The 14,789-nt window shown below is 44.2% G+C and overlaps 2 protein-coding genes across 5 annotated transcripts; one reads left to right on the top strand and one right to left on the bottom strand.

The window, feature by feature from the left end:
* Positions 1-439: 439 nt before the first annotated feature.
* Positions 440-7,310, bottom strand: hdgfl2 (HDGF like 2). Its single transcript, XM_023797981.2, has 16 exons — positions 7,083-7,310; positions 6,148-6,224; positions 4,843-4,981; positions 4,204-4,374; positions 3,481-3,618; positions 3,323-3,391; positions 3,012-3,195; positions 2,760-2,844; positions 2,347-2,650; positions 2,085-2,212; positions 1,899-1,969; positions 1,614-1,684; positions 1,354-1,455; positions 1,058-1,211; positions 845-965; positions 440-566 (listed from the first exon to the last, which is right to left on the bottom strand). Exons 1-16 carry the CDS (start codon positions 7,152-7,154, stop codon positions 476-478), a joined length of 1,977 nt encoding a protein of 658 aa, XP_023653749.1. The 5' UTR covers positions 7,155-7,310; the 3' UTR covers positions 440-475.
* Positions 7,311-7,456: 146 nt separating this feature from the next.
* Positions 7,457-13,766, top strand: LOC111836616 (secretory carrier-associated membrane protein 4-like). Of its 4 annotated transcripts, XM_023798055.2 has the most exons (9): positions 7,457-7,531; positions 8,656-8,774; positions 9,196-9,337; positions 9,532-9,568; positions 9,670-9,798; positions 9,934-10,090; positions 10,829-10,930; positions 11,126-11,243; positions 11,561-13,766. In XM_023798055.2, the coding sequence occupies exons 4-9, from the start codon at positions 9,562-9,564 to the stop codon at positions 11,738-11,740; spliced, it is 693 nt and encodes a 230-aa protein (XP_023653823.1). In that variant the 5' UTR covers positions 7,457-7,531; positions 8,656-8,774; positions 9,196-9,337; positions 9,532-9,561; the 3' UTR covers positions 11,741-13,766. The 4 variants fall into 4 exon arrangements, with proteins under 4 accessions (XP_023653823.1, XP_023653822.1, XP_023653826.1 ...); XM_023798054.2 differs by lacking the exons at positions 7,457-7,531; positions 9,196-9,337 and having other exon boundaries at positions 8,724-8,774; XM_023798058.2 differs by lacking the exons at positions 7,457-7,531; positions 8,656-8,774; positions 9,196-9,337 and adding an exon at positions 8,775-8,901.
* Positions 13,767-14,789: the final 1,023 nt, after the last annotated feature.

Genomic DNA, 14,789 nt, shown 5'->3' on the forward strand with positions numbered 1-14,789 from the left:
AAGTTCAAAACAAAAGTTCACAATTTTCTTCTTTCACTACCCAATCAGAAGAGACTCTTGGCTCCTATTGGTGGGGATTATCCAATCAAGGCAAGAGACTAAGGTTCTGATGGGACCAACGCAGGGGCCAGCACAGCAGCTAAACATCTCTCCGGACATCGTACAGCTCCTCTCCGATCCTGTTCAGAGCGCTAAATACGCAATTCCTTTTCTTTCTTAAACACACACCATAGTATGAATCCTTGATGCTGAGGACAGGTAGGTTTAAAAGGGAATCGGTGGATCTTTCATATAAAAGTCAACGAGAGTACGAGAGTAAGCACAACAGGCAAAAGATGACGCCGGCAGATTCACAGGGCTCCAACGGCACCGCCCTGTCCAGCGCTGGTCACGAGTGCCTCCCCAACACAGCCCCCCCCCCACCCCGCCCCACACTCCCCCCCCCCCCCCCCTTGCATTTTTCCTTCAGGTCCCCTCAGCTCTCCGCGGTGGCGGTTTCTGTCTCCGCAGCGTTCGCGTGGTCCGGGTCGTCAGTGGGCCACCTCGGTTCCACTGGGCTTTTAGGGCTGAAGAGCAGAAACAGCCATTGGGTCAATCAGAGGAATTTAACGCTCTCCTCAGTCATGTGACAATTACATACATTCTACATCCAGCACTGAAGCGGACTTAACTACTAAAAATGCAGATATTCTCATGGTAATATGTTTGTTTGCTTGTTAGAGCCTAAAACTTGTTTTCTGTTTGATGCAAAACTATGAAAAACTTACATCTAATGAAAAATTTCCATCTAAGATTAGAAACCCTTTGCTCAAAGGAGAAAAAAAATATATACAAAAGCACTCACGTAGCAGGGGGCGAGGCGGTCTGGTTGTGGTCATTCTCCTGGTCCTCCTCTTTGGGACTGTAGGTCCCATCATCGTCCTCCTGTTTCAGAGTGTCAGACTCCCCATTTACCGGTGCTGAATCTAAAAACAACCAGACCGATGTAAAGGAAAAAGAGCTCAGACCTCTCATGCAGGGCGCAGAGGAAACCAGGCAAAGATTCCCGCAGCCTTACCGTTCTTGGTCTCCTTTGCACTGTTCTCTGGGTCCTTGTTTTCTGGCTGGGATTTTAGCGCCCCCTCTGTCTTGCCTAGGAACTGCATTTTCAGCTTATTGTACACCTGGCTGGCCTTCTCCATCACTTCACTGCTGGCTTTATAGCGGCGAATCTGAGGCAAGTGACAGGGAAGTTAGGGGCTGTTCAACAGACAAGCAGGGCTATACATACAGGAAGATCATTAATAAACCTGTTTGGATTAAAACCCAAGCATTTCAAGTCATACACAGACATAAGCAGAGGGATGCAGCAACCTTCTTCAGCGTGGCAATGACATCGGTGTTCTTCTGGAGGAGATGGCTGGTGACCGGTACAGAGCCCAAGTCCTCTAATGCCTGCAAGCAGCGTTTGATGTCCTGGGTGGGTGGGGAGGCAGTCAGGCAAACACACATTTTACAATGTAGTAGAGCATTCATTGGCATCACAAGGTCTGTGTTGCAGGGTCCCCGATTGGCCCATTAGTGAATGACAGCGGGTGCAGAGTCAAAGGGGATTGGCTGTGCCAGTCACTCACCGGACTGTCGACCTTCAGGGCAAACTTAATGTCAGTGTGGAGCTTCTGCAGTTTCTCCTCTGGACTAGGCTCTGCCAATGGACACATGGGAAGAGAACCATATTTTCACAGACATCAATGGAGGAAAAAAAAGGGGTACAAGAAGACAAAGAAAAAAAAAAGTGCAGAAAACTGTGGCTTAAAGTCACTTAAACTTCTTGTTTGCTTTGGTTTGCATGGAATTATTAGCTGCATAAGAGTAGAGATGGTAATGCATGTGCGGGGGGGGGGGGGGGGGCAGGTTACCTTTTTTCTTTTCCACCTTCTTCTCCGGGAGGCGCTCTGACTTGCGTTTGAGTTTCTCCGGCTTGGTGTGCCTGGGGTGGCAAAAACATCATGAACAGACTGACCCACGGCGGTGGCCCCCCCGACAGAATAATGTCACAGGAGGACGGCCCCTCCCTCCCCCCCCCCACACTCCCTGTCCCCCACCTGCCGCGAGGCTTATCCTCCATACGCTGCACCTTCTTCTCCTTCCTCTCCCTCTCCCTTCTGTCTTTGCCGTCTTTCCCCGACCTGCCTTTCTTCTGGCTGTCCACACGTTTGGAGGCCTTCTTCATCTGAGCGGTGGGGGGTTGGTAAACAGATTAGCCATAAGACAAAGGACCTAGGGACAATTTACCTAAGCCCCCCCCCCCCCCGCCCACTCGGCATGCTGGTGACCCACCATATTCAGGGTCACTCTGAAACCCACCTCAGTTGGGGGTGAAGAGTCCGAGTCCGAGGGGGCGGGGATGGGGGCGGGTGGTGGCTTCTTGGTCTTCTTGATGGGACGATCATCGTGGTCCTCGTCGGACCTGCTGCTGCTACTTGTCCCGCCTCCACCTCCACCTCCTCCCCCTTTTTCTTTCTCTCTCCTTCGCTTCTCCTCCTCCTCACGCTCCCGCTCCCTTAGCCTCCGCAGCTCCTCCGCCTCCTCCCGCTTGCGCCGCTCCTCCAGCTCCCGGCGCCGCTCGTCGTCGCGGCGCTTCCACTCGCTGATGCGGTCCGGCTCACTGCTGCCGGAGGCCGACGTGACAGGCGCACGTGAGCTCACACACGGAGGGGAGGGAGACGGTGTGGAATCACATGAGGGAGGGTGGGGCAGCAGGGGGGCACAGCACCCACCTTTCGCTGTCAGAGGAAGAGCTGGGTGCTCGGACCGGGGCAGGTTTAGGCTTTCGTCCACGTGGTTTGGGAGGGGGCTTCTCGGCTATGATTGAGAGGTGGCAATGGGACATTAGCACCCTCTAATGGCTAAAATGGCAATAGCCACAACAATATTCCAGAAAAAAAATTAATTTGGTGACTCAAAGTCTGTCCTGTGATCAATGTGGTTTAATGTTTTGCTCAGAGATCCCCAAAGAACTGCCTCCTTACCTTTCTTACGTGCTTGTGGAGTCTTCCTTGGCGGAGGGTCAGACTCAGAGTCAGACTTAGATTTGAACCCAGACCCAGACTCGGAGCCGGACAGCGCCGGCCGCGGCTTCTCGTCTGGTTCGCTGCGACCCCCGTTGTCGTCGGAGTGGGACGCGGAGTCGGAGTCTGATTCGGATGCTGGCTTCTGAAGTAGCAGAAGTGACCAAGAAACAAACAGCAGGAGAGAGGGAGGGAGAGACATTCAGGGACCGCTTCCTGCTGCTGGTGCGGTATGGAGCGGTATGGAGTGGTATGAACAGTTTTTCCCTTACTTTTCGCCTTCCTCTCCCAGCTCCTCGCTTTCCTCCTTTGGGTCCTGCCTTCTTCTCCGGAGTGAAGTCCTGGCAAACAGAAACACGTCAGCCTGTTGGCTTTGTGCCCAGCACCCCAGGGCTGGGGGGGGGGGGGGGGGGGCACCGTGGACAGTTACCTGGTCGCTGTCCTTGCTGAAGTCCGAGTCCGAGCTGGGGGATGGCTCCGGCTCAGAGGGGGAGCCGCTCTCCTGCTCGTCCTCCTCGGCACGCTCCGGCTCGCTGGAGGAGCCACGCGACCGTTTCAAGGGGGGCCGCTGTGAGCACAGGGACATGCTCAGGTACAGGCAGATTCTAAATTGTACTACAGTGATATTAAATTCAGATACCGGAACTCCTTCAACCTCCTTATAAAAATGGCATCTGTTATAGGGCTGGGCTATTAATCAAATTTTAATTTCAATTAGGTTTTGGGCTTCCAATGATTATCAAAATGAAATAAATAGAGATAAAACGATTATTATTTTATTTGCAATGACGCTCCCGTTTTGTCTTGTTATGTATTCAGACACCCCCCCTTTCCACCCCCCTTTTGTTTCTCAGTTGAATTACATTTAGAGTTCAAGAATATTTTTTAAAAAGTTCAAGAAATGCATGATATTTCCAAAGTCAATGAGTAATTGTGTTAATCATGATCTCAGGACAGACGGAAACAAACATGATTATAACTTTTTTCTCTCCAGAATCAGGCAGCCCTAATCTGTAACGCCAGAATGATTAAACATGGGCATAGTTAAGCTATCAAGTGATTCCCTGTCCTCAGTTATTCTTTTGTTGTCAAATCTCAGATCCCATGAGACAGTAATGGTGCACCTGTCTTTCCAAAACGATAAGACACCAACCTTAGCCGTGGGGGCTTTCCGCTTCAGCCCCCCTTTCCCTCGTCCTCCGTCCTCACTGCCGGAGTCGAACTCCTCCTCGCTCCCAGAGTCGGCCTTCCTTGGGGCCGCCGCTTCCTCGGCGTCACTCCCCGCTTCGTTGGCCTCTGCCTCACTCTCCGAGGAGCTGGCCGGCTGGGACGACACGGAAACAGGAGAGCTACATGCAGCAAAGTGTCAGGGGACGCATGCGACACACAGAAACGCAGCCTGCATGTTTGCGGCAGGTCTTGGAGTGCATTTCATAATCCATTCATTCATATGATATGGCAAGAATATGCAAACTCCACACACACAGGTATGGGGCAGAGACTCGAACCCTGGTGCTAGAGGTGTGAGGCAACAGTGCTAACTGCCAGACAAGGCACACCCTCCTTCCCCCACCGCCACCCCCACAGCTGGAACAGCAGGTCATGTAATTTGCTCTTTAAACGACAAAGCGACACCCTGTGGTTCAGGGATGAGGGTTTGGCTGCCACAGCTTATGCAGGCTACTTTAGCATGCAAGTAAGTCTACGAAGTGAGAAGCTCAGGTTTTCGTCACAAGGTGAGACACAAAAAAATGAGCCGCACAGTGCAAGCCGTCGTGCAAGTGTGTCTTACTGCAGGCATGCTGTAGGACGCGTGTGGATTGTTCTGGATCTCCCACAGGCCCTCATTGAAGCCCTTCCTCTTGTTGGGCTTGCCATAGCGGTCGCGGTACTTCTCGTAGGCGAAGAGGTCCTTTGGAGCGAGGAATGCACTGGGGAGAGAGAGAAGGCACAAAACAGCCAAAACTATATTTCAGGCAATAAAACATTTTCAATACTTATAATTTTTTCTTGTCAACATGGTGGTGCTATTGCATCAGCCACAATTATTTGCATATTGGATGAAATTAGAATTAAACCTGTGGAGAGCAACATTAATATAGTAGATGCTGCATTATTCCTGATATGAAATAGTACAGTAACCTATCCATCCATTTTCTGTTTCTGTACCCACTTGCCCTATATAGGGCCTAGGGGGTTTGGACCCCATCTTGGAAGCAATGGGAACAAAGCAGGGAACAACCCAGGACGGGGTGCCAACCAATCACAGGGCACACGGCACACACCCACCATTCACAACTACAGGCAATTTGGCAACTCCAGTTCACCTTAACAGGTTTTTAGACTGGGGGAAAACCCCAGGGGGACACAGGGATAGTATGCAAACTCCAAACAGGGAGCGATGGTGGGGACTCGAATCCTGGTCCCACAGGTATGAGGCAACAGTACTAAGCAGCACATCAATCCGAACCACTGTGGATTTCAAAGCAATGTTTCTCTGTTCACTAATTCTAAGAATGACAACAACTGTTAAAGTTTCTTTCACAGATGGTATTTTTTGCTCTATTACTAAAAAAAAAAATCTAAACTTAAAATTTCAGATTAGATACTGATGACATATAGAAGTTATCAATAAAGTCTTGTTTGGTGCCACCTAGCGGTAATCAAAAGTAAAGTAAGCTCGCATCTGCCATTTTACGAATAACCTTAAACTCATCGTATTAAAGCACTTTAAATACTTTACAACATCAGCTCCGCCAAATATCTCATTTTTAAGAGAGGTTTACAAGACTTAGCAGTATTACCTAACTGCATAGACAAAGTCCATTCCTGATACTGGCTATGAACTAATACATGTATGATAGATACCTCACATTTTATAGGACAAAAATTTGCAGGAAAAATAAAACTTCATTTTGAATTAGTTTGTGTCACGTGTACCAAGACTTTACATACCTTAATTCAAAATGATTGCTGACATAAAATATAGATGCATGTAAATGAAAGTCACAGGAGTGACGGGATAAATGTGAATGACTCTGGGCCACATGTCAGTGGCTCAGGACCACCGCCTCCCTCACTCACGAGCTGTACTCACGTCTCATGGGTCCCAAAGAAGAAGATCGGAATTTTATTTGGTGGAGGTTTCACTGCCCCGTCAGCCACATCTTCGATCTGGGTGGAGTGAAAGGAAGAACGTGACATCTTAAAAGATAAACCGAAACATTGGAAAGAGCTCCTCATCCATTACTCTCCTGCCATGCACGAAGGCATCCTAATATGTTAAAATGGTGAGCAGGAACTCGTAAAGGAAATACTCCTTATAGTGCCTACGGCCATAACATCTGTTCTGTCTGTATGAATACTGCCAAGCAGAGTTGCGCAGATCGGTTTTGTTTAACAGTCTTTCACGCTGCATCAATAATTAACAATTCTTTAATTGGGGAAAAAAACGAATTCTTATTTTCTGAGGGATTTTTCAAAGTATAACGTAACCACGTGCAGAATTCTGGAGTAAATTATGAGTAACATATGACAACTGCTACAAAAACTACATCTACAAAATTGTAAAAAGTAACGCGATCATTCACGTTGTCAAAAAAATTACAATAAAGTTTGCATTTCTTTTTTGCAGGCTAAAACCCATAAAATAAAAGACGATAACTGTCGTTTCAAAGCCGCAGACGTTGATTGGGCTAGTTATTTTCCACTCAAGACTCACTGTAAAACTTGGGACATTCTGCAACCCTGAAGCCAATAAGGAAATGACCACAGAGAGCGACTAAGATGAAAAACATACTGATTTCCATGAGTTCCAACATACTGAAGATAACACCTTGCAGAATTACACACAACTATCAGCTGACACTAACATCTCAGCAACATGCAATATCTAAAGGAAGCCAATAACTATCGTATACTAAACAGACACGATTGTTCGGTCTGTGTCAAACAGAAAGCCTGCACACCGAACCCCCCTGGCGACGCAAACGCCCCCCATCACTAAAACCCCGCGGTGCGGTGCAGGCTTACCCGGGCCGGCCAGTGGGGGTACCCCTTCATTTTGGCGAACACCAGGTCCCCAGGCTGAAAATTGTGAGGCATCTCTCTGTCCGTACGATCGCTCTAAGCTATATATCCTTTCTTCTGGCGTTTTATGCGTCTCGTACCCCTCAGGTTTGAGGCCGACACGAAACCTGCTTCTCACCCCACAACACAGCGCGAGACGGCGGCTGAGTTGGACCGTAGCTTCCTGCAACTCTCAGGGTTACAGACAGGATGTCCCGCCCTCTTTTAACATTTCTATTTGCGAAGCGTCCCGTCATTCACAGTCTCCCACGAATGGTACGGCGCGGTGTGTAAACTGCAAAGAGAATCCGGCCTATGATGTCAATTAACGTTATTCAATTAAATATGTTTTTTCGTTAGAAACATGATTTCAAACAAATTTATCTGAAAAGATTTTTTTTTTCCAAAACGCAGTATGTATAGTGATTACGTCGATATTCTAAATTTAAGTTAAAGCAAGCGACTTCGCGTGCGCAACCAGATAATGAATTATGAGCTGCTTATATAATGCTAGGGGGTACTGGAAATTATCTTTAGGTTAAACAGATTACAGGCAATCAAGATGTTTTAAAATTTTAGCCCTTTGCTGGTTTTAGCCTTTCGCGTGTTTTGTGTAATTGACCCTCTGTAAAGACACAAAGCGCATTTGTTTATTATTCATCCTTATTATGGTCTGTAAACATCCATTTTAATTTTAAACCATCTTCTTGAATGTAGTACAGATATCATTAATGTCATTGTGCTTACCTGACATGGATAAAACTATAGGCACAACTGCTACATAGATGTCACAATTAATATTTGCATTTCTGATCAGAAACTCCTCTAAGTATGATGTCTGTTTCACACCCTAAACAGTCAACGAACTTGTATCACAAGTCATGTACAGAACGACCTGATAACATATTACTACAGTATAGTACATGCAGGATCGTTAGGAAAAAGCAGGGGTATCAACAGATGGGATCATAATTAAATAATGTATTGCTGCATGATGCCATGACATTTTTTTTGTACAATGCCTTCACTATTCCTTATCAAACATTTAGTGTCTTTCCTTACAGTCTACATCGTTCTATTTTTCTCTCGTCTGCTAAATCTTTTCTGTTCACCTGTTTATGCTGCAAATAAATTCTGGTAACTTCAGGTAACTTGTGCTATGCTATGAGAGGATCTTTAGTTTCAAAATGTTTTCGTTAAAATATGGATTATCTATATTTTTATATAGACTATTTACTATTTCTCTCATCAGATATTGTAATTTATGTTCAAACGCACCTTACGTGCACGTCTTTCTTATTCTACCCAGTTTGTCACACTGCATTAGGCAATTCAGTTAATTTCAAATTCAGTTATTTGATACAAAAGTACAAAATCCGGGTTCACGTTAGTGCTAAAGAATATTTAAAAACCAGGGGTATAATGAATTTAAAGTGTTCGTATTTGTAAGATGTTGTGAGTCCATGTCCAACATCTCCCGACACGCCTTCTGGCAATTTGCGCTGGGATTTGTAGTTTTCTGACTTGTCCCCGCTAGGAAACTGGAATCGGTGGGACCTGAATAAGAACTACAAATCGCAGCAGGCCGGAAGTCACCTTACCCCAGCATCACAGACAGGGGCGGGCGTATCCCGAGCTGGAGTTAGCGGTCCTCTGGTAATTATTTCTGAAAATGTTTTCTTTTGTTTTTCAGTAATAAAAAATTATATTATTGCAAAATCCGCTGGGTACATATACCGCATGGCTTCTCTGTTGTTCTCAGTGAAATGGAAAATTTGGACTGGTTAGTCAAATCATCATGTGCACAAAATCATTTTTGAATGGAGTGATGCTCCGTACGTGTGGCCGATGAGCTCGCTAGCTTTACATTTGATACAACAGCTTGCTAGAAGAGAGCTTGCTCATATGACTGATTTGCGTGTTGTATTATTTATGACAACTTGTTTAAAGCAAAACAGTTTTAATTTACGTAATGTCCAATAGCCTGTTTCTAATTTTACTGTCGCTTGATTTGGGTAATTAAAGGGTTGTCTCCTGTAGTGCAAAACCTGTGTGTATATCTGAATTGTTTTTCTAGCAAACACAGAGAAGAACCACTTCCCAAGATATCAAGCGTTTCAGTGATTAATTCGACGACACGCTCAGCAGTATTAAGATGTTACTTTGTCCCGCTTGTAGTCCCAGCTGAACATGGACCTTAAGAAACCTACGTTTTTTTTGTAAGCCACTTAATGGTTATGAACCAGTTGACAGCCTGTCAGAGTCGCTATGGAAGACAAAATATCTGCATTATATTTGTACAAAAAATAACATCGTGCAACATGATCACTGCAGAAAATTCAATTCATATCATTGCTTAGACAACATTTCACTGAAATGGGAAGTTCACTGAATTATTTGTTTGTGTGTACAGTGAGACTGGACAGCCGAAACGATCGCCATAATGCCAGGTGAGTCTGAAGTTAAGTTTCAAATGACCTGTCCGTCCCATGTCTGCAAAGCACGTCCTCGTATAAGCACACTTTTCTTGGTTCTGTGTCTGTGCGCGTAGAGGGTATGAACAATTTCCCCCTGCTGCCCTGGTTCATACCCATCAAGCCCTGCTTCTACCAAAATATAGAGGAGGAGATCCCTGCACAGCACCGCCGACTTGTACGTCGGGCGTACAACCTTTGGATCTGTGAGTAGAAGGGCTTTTAATGTGATTATACGATTTGTTTTGTCTGAATATATTATTATTTTTCTATGTTCTACTTCACTGCATTTTTTCAAATTAATAACAACAATTCTCTTTTGGCCTTTCTCCTTGCCGCAGTGTATTCCTTAACATTATGCGTGAACGTGGTGTCCTGCATAGCCTGGTGGGCTGGTGGGGGCAGTGGGGCCAATTTTGGCCTCGCGCTGTTGTGGCTGCTGCTATTTAGCCCATGCAGTTACACCTGCTGGTTTCGGCCCTTGTACAAGGCATTCCGGTAAGTTCTATTCAGGTCCGCATACACACTACAATTTTTTTAAAAGCCAGCCTGAATGTCCTGTTTGATCCATCATTATACACTCAATATCCTAAAAATAAATACATCAAATACAACTCACAATATTGGAGCATTTGATAGGTTTCCCTCGTGATGTGCCAGTCAAAACAATGTGCGCCACAGAGCTGCTATCGTACAAGTATGTTGTGTTAGGTGTTGCTGGGCGATCATGTGGTGCGGGCCAATCGTGCATTTTTTTTAGAGATTAGTATGTAAATAGGGAAAATGAGAAAACAAACCATTCGAGAGAAAACATATCTTACAGTGTGTGTGTGTTTGTGAGAGAGAGAGAGAAATTCTATGGGAGATACACTTCATTGTGCTGTTAGTGACGCTTCTAGATTTTGGAACATCTTCATTGAATTTCTTTGTACTGTATTTTTTTGTTGTACGCGAAGCTAACTTTCAGTTGCTCTTTGAAATATATCTTGCTTGTTTGTGGGAGGAGATGCTTAATACCATGAATCGTTCTTGCTTTTTAATTTGCAACCAAACGAGTGCGTTACACATAAACCCGAGGGTGGCGTTAACTTGGCACATAGCCAACATTTATGCAACTTCTGACTGGTGGATGAGACATGAATAAGGATCATCACTCAGTGCAATAAGAAGAAAACAAAGACGTCGGCCTTACACAATAGGACGGAAATAATAAGACCCGGTGTTCTTTTCCTACAGGGCGGACAGTTCCTTTAACTTCATGACGTTCTTCTTCATCTTCTTCCTCCAGTGTGTGATTGTCGTCATCCAGGCTGTAGGAATCTCTGGCTGGGGTGCATCGTGAGTGTAGGGGAGTTTTCCCCCAAATTATCCATATTTTTAAATTTAAAAAATAGTTTAAAAAGTTATTCTGGGGGCTGACATTCTGCACTAGAAATTGGATAGAAAACTCCTGACAGGTGACCATTGAGCAATCAGTAACATGAGTCTAACTCCACCCCCTCTTCCTTTGCCCCTCCTCCTCTCTGGCCCCAGTGGTTGGGTGGTGACGGTCCTGTTTTTCTGCATCAATGTTGGCTCTGCTGTGGTGATGCTCCTCTCCGCTCTGCTCTTCACCCTGGTTGCAGTACTGATGGGCCTGGTTCTCATTAGGGTGAGGATTGTACATCTATTAATGCGGCTATTGAAACAGACAGAGAAACAGACAGGCTCTTTGAAAATTATTTATGGCAGCCACATGCCCCGTGTCAGCGTGAATGTTTATTAACTTGTTTAGGTGTTAGTGTGTTTCGAACTGTGTCTGACCAAAACTGTCCCTTTTATGGAACATAACAACAATATTAGGATATTCACTAAAGTTAGGCTTAATTAGTCTTGCAAGTAATGAAAGTTACAGTCATATTAGAGTGCATAAGTATTTAACATGCAGGCACAGACACAGACCAAACACTTAGAAATCTATCTTGACAGGTACACCGCCTGTATCGGGGTAGTGGGGGCAGTTTTCAGCATGCCCAGGAAGAGTGGAGCAGTGGTGCCTGGAGAAATGCTCCCGTTAAGGAGCCTGACTTCAATGCCATCCCCAGTGGCCCAAGTCTGCCTCAGTACCCAACTGCAGTGCCCAGCTACCCAGACAATGGGCCGTGGTGATACCCTGACTGTACAGCAGAGGGAGCCCTAGTACAGTCCAATGTTTTTCTGGTGAAACTACGAACTGGGTATAGCTTCTGGGTAAACTTGACACATTAGTGTCAGGACTATGCTGGAGGGAAATATTATATTAAAAAGAAAAGCATTCGAGTTACCGCCCATGTATATGCCATATTTCAGTTGGCCACACCTTGTTTTGGACAAATGAGAGGAAAGCATTCTATTATTTCTTGTGTAAATTGCTTGGTACAAAAAAAAGCCTTTATAGAATTTTCTGTTTTGTAATGTACATATTATGAGGCTAGAGATATGTGCGGTTATGGAGAAAGAGAAGCATCTGGAATTCTCTGTGTACGTAAAGCATTTGCAAAGGTTATTGGGAGTAGGGTAGCTGATTGATGAAGTCAACATTGCTAATGTCAAAATCTCATGAGATAATAGCGACAGTGAATTCATCCACACAGCTGACTGAAACGTTGGTTATGAGACAGTAATAATAATCGCATGGCTTCTAGCTTGTTGTGTGAATATTTGTTTTTTAAATGCTAGCAAGCTATGGCTAGAATTACTGTAGAACACCGTTTGTTCATAGTAATGTAGCAAACATGGTGTTAGCCAACAGGACAAATAATTTGCCAAATTTTTTATTGCTCTTATTTACTTTGAGTCCTCAAAAAAACACCATCTCCTACTAGACATAGCGTCATACTCGCATGATCATGCCAACATGATTCACTTCACATTACTCAGTCTTAGTAAGAATATTATTTGACAAAAACAGATAAGGATTTTGTTTATCACGTGTTCAAGACCAATGCAAAACACATACCAAATGTCTCAGCTCAGAATGTAATGTGTAAGTTAAAATGTTTTAAACGGAATACAGCAGTTCATTTACTGTTAAATACTACTGAGCTGCAGGAGATATATTTTGCCATAAATCCAGGTAATAGTTACACAGCTTTTCTGTATGATTATATGTATATAGCTTGACCCTCTTACTCAGTAGCAGGTCTTTTTGTGGGTTAGACATAGCCTGAGCATATGTGCTGTAGGTTTGAAGCAGCAAGCATTACATGGGGGCCGGTGTTTAGGCCTCTGACCAAGCTTGAGGTGAACAGACTGAGGAGTGGAGCGTTGAAAATGTGCCTGAGTTTACGACACTGAAAGACAAACACAGGAAATGTGCCTGAATTGTACAGAGACAGACTTAGCAAATTTGCAAATTTAGCACCTCAAGCCCCCCCCCCCCAGTCTTGCACATTGCCTTAATTGTGATTGTCTTCATGGTCCAGGGGGGTGTTTTGGAAGCTGTTACACACACCTGACATAGAGCTGTTTAAGTTTGTGTTTTTTTGTGCATGGAATGTAGAACCTGGCTTTCTTCCATAACCCAAATTCCATGTTGTCTTTGGCCTAGTTGCTGTTCCATGACGGTCTCCCTTGACGTGTCTTCAAATGTTCTGTATATACAGCCTTATAGTCTGGATGGAAAAACACCTGTGTTTTGCATTTCTGAACACTTGTTTTGAAAATGTGATATGTTCTATTTAAAGTTGTGTTTTTCTTGTGTTTGCACTTCACAGATGTTCTCGCAGGGATATGATCTATATTGCTCTGGATACGTACATATATTATTTAATGCCATTTATAAATGATGTATGCATTCAAATATAACTGCGTTATTGTTTTTTTAATGAAAAATTTTCACGAGAGTTTTTAAAATGCAGCTATAATTTTCATGCCTGCATAATTCACTGCCTGATTTAATGTTATGTCAATAAAACAAAAATATGTGATTGCATTTCCCTGTGATGCCCATGGGTGCGTATATTTGTTGAAAAATTCACAGATATGACATGAAACATAGTGTTAAGGTATTATTGGTACTATATCTCCTTAAAAATGTATATTGAGTATATAATCTATCTAAATGTTCATTTTCCTTTTATTTTAATCTAATAACAAATATGGATTAAATACTGCACCTGTTATTATATTACTTTCGGCCCCAGACATTTGAAAAATGTACCCCTCCTGTTGTACATTATGTTGCTATGTAGGAGCTGGGAGGGAGCAACAATGCGGACTGTCTGGCAGGGAGTTAGAAGGAAGCAAAAACGTGGACTGTCTGGGGGTCCCCAAGGCCCAGGTTGGGAAACATTGGGGCCACACACAAATACATGTGCCTTTGAACTGTGTTAGAACATTTAAACTTTTAAGACAATTTGTTGGGTACTCCTTTTGCGTGTGCTCTAGTCATTTTCGTGCTCTACCACTGGGTGGCGCAAAAACAAATACGTTCCAATGACACGCATGTTATTGCCTCACATTTTCAATCACTTAATTCTTTAACTTTGAAATAAATAAGGGAGACATTGAGAATAAAGCCAAAGGAGAGGTTTTAGTCACACTGTTGTCATGTGGGCAGAGCCGGTAGACCACATGCTGAAACGTGAAGTGAGCCGGGAGAGCACACGCTAAACTGACACCGATTCTTGTGAAAACCAGCAAAGGTTGAGGTGAGACCACAGTGCAAGTTAAACTTCCAAATAATCATAAAGTTTTAACCCTTTGTTTGCCAGGGATTTGAAGTTCCATGACACATTCCACACAGATTTAAGTGCCGTGAAGGTTGTGGGACGGTGCATTGAAAAATCCACTTAATGGCAGGCTTTAAGTCGATCCAGGGAGACGTGACGGGATTTTAACATATCACATGCAGCGCAGGGCACGAGCCAGGGATACGCCCATTTCATGTATTACGTTCTGGAAGACTGAGAGCCAAATTTTTTATTGCTCTTATTTACTTTGAGTCCTCAAAAAAACACCATCTCCTACTATGACTGATTTGTAGTCATGACTGATTTGTAGTCCCCGCCCATCTTATCGCTAATATGCCATCAAATGGGATGCTTATCACTTATTTCTTAAAGATAAAAACAGAATATATGAAATAAAATATCAAACTGAATAACCAAACCTACTGACCAGTTGCAGGGACATCCAGGACGTAAATTATTTAACTTAGACAGAAAGTTTGACGTGA

The sequence above is a fragment of the Paramormyrops kingsleyae genome, chromosome 21 (assembly GCF_048594095.1).
Source record: "Paramormyrops kingsleyae isolate MSU_618 chromosome 21, PKINGS_0.4, whole genome shotgun sequence".
Taxonomy (NCBI): Eukaryota; Metazoa; Chordata; class Actinopteri; order Osteoglossiformes; family Mormyridae; genus Paramormyrops; species Paramormyrops kingsleyae.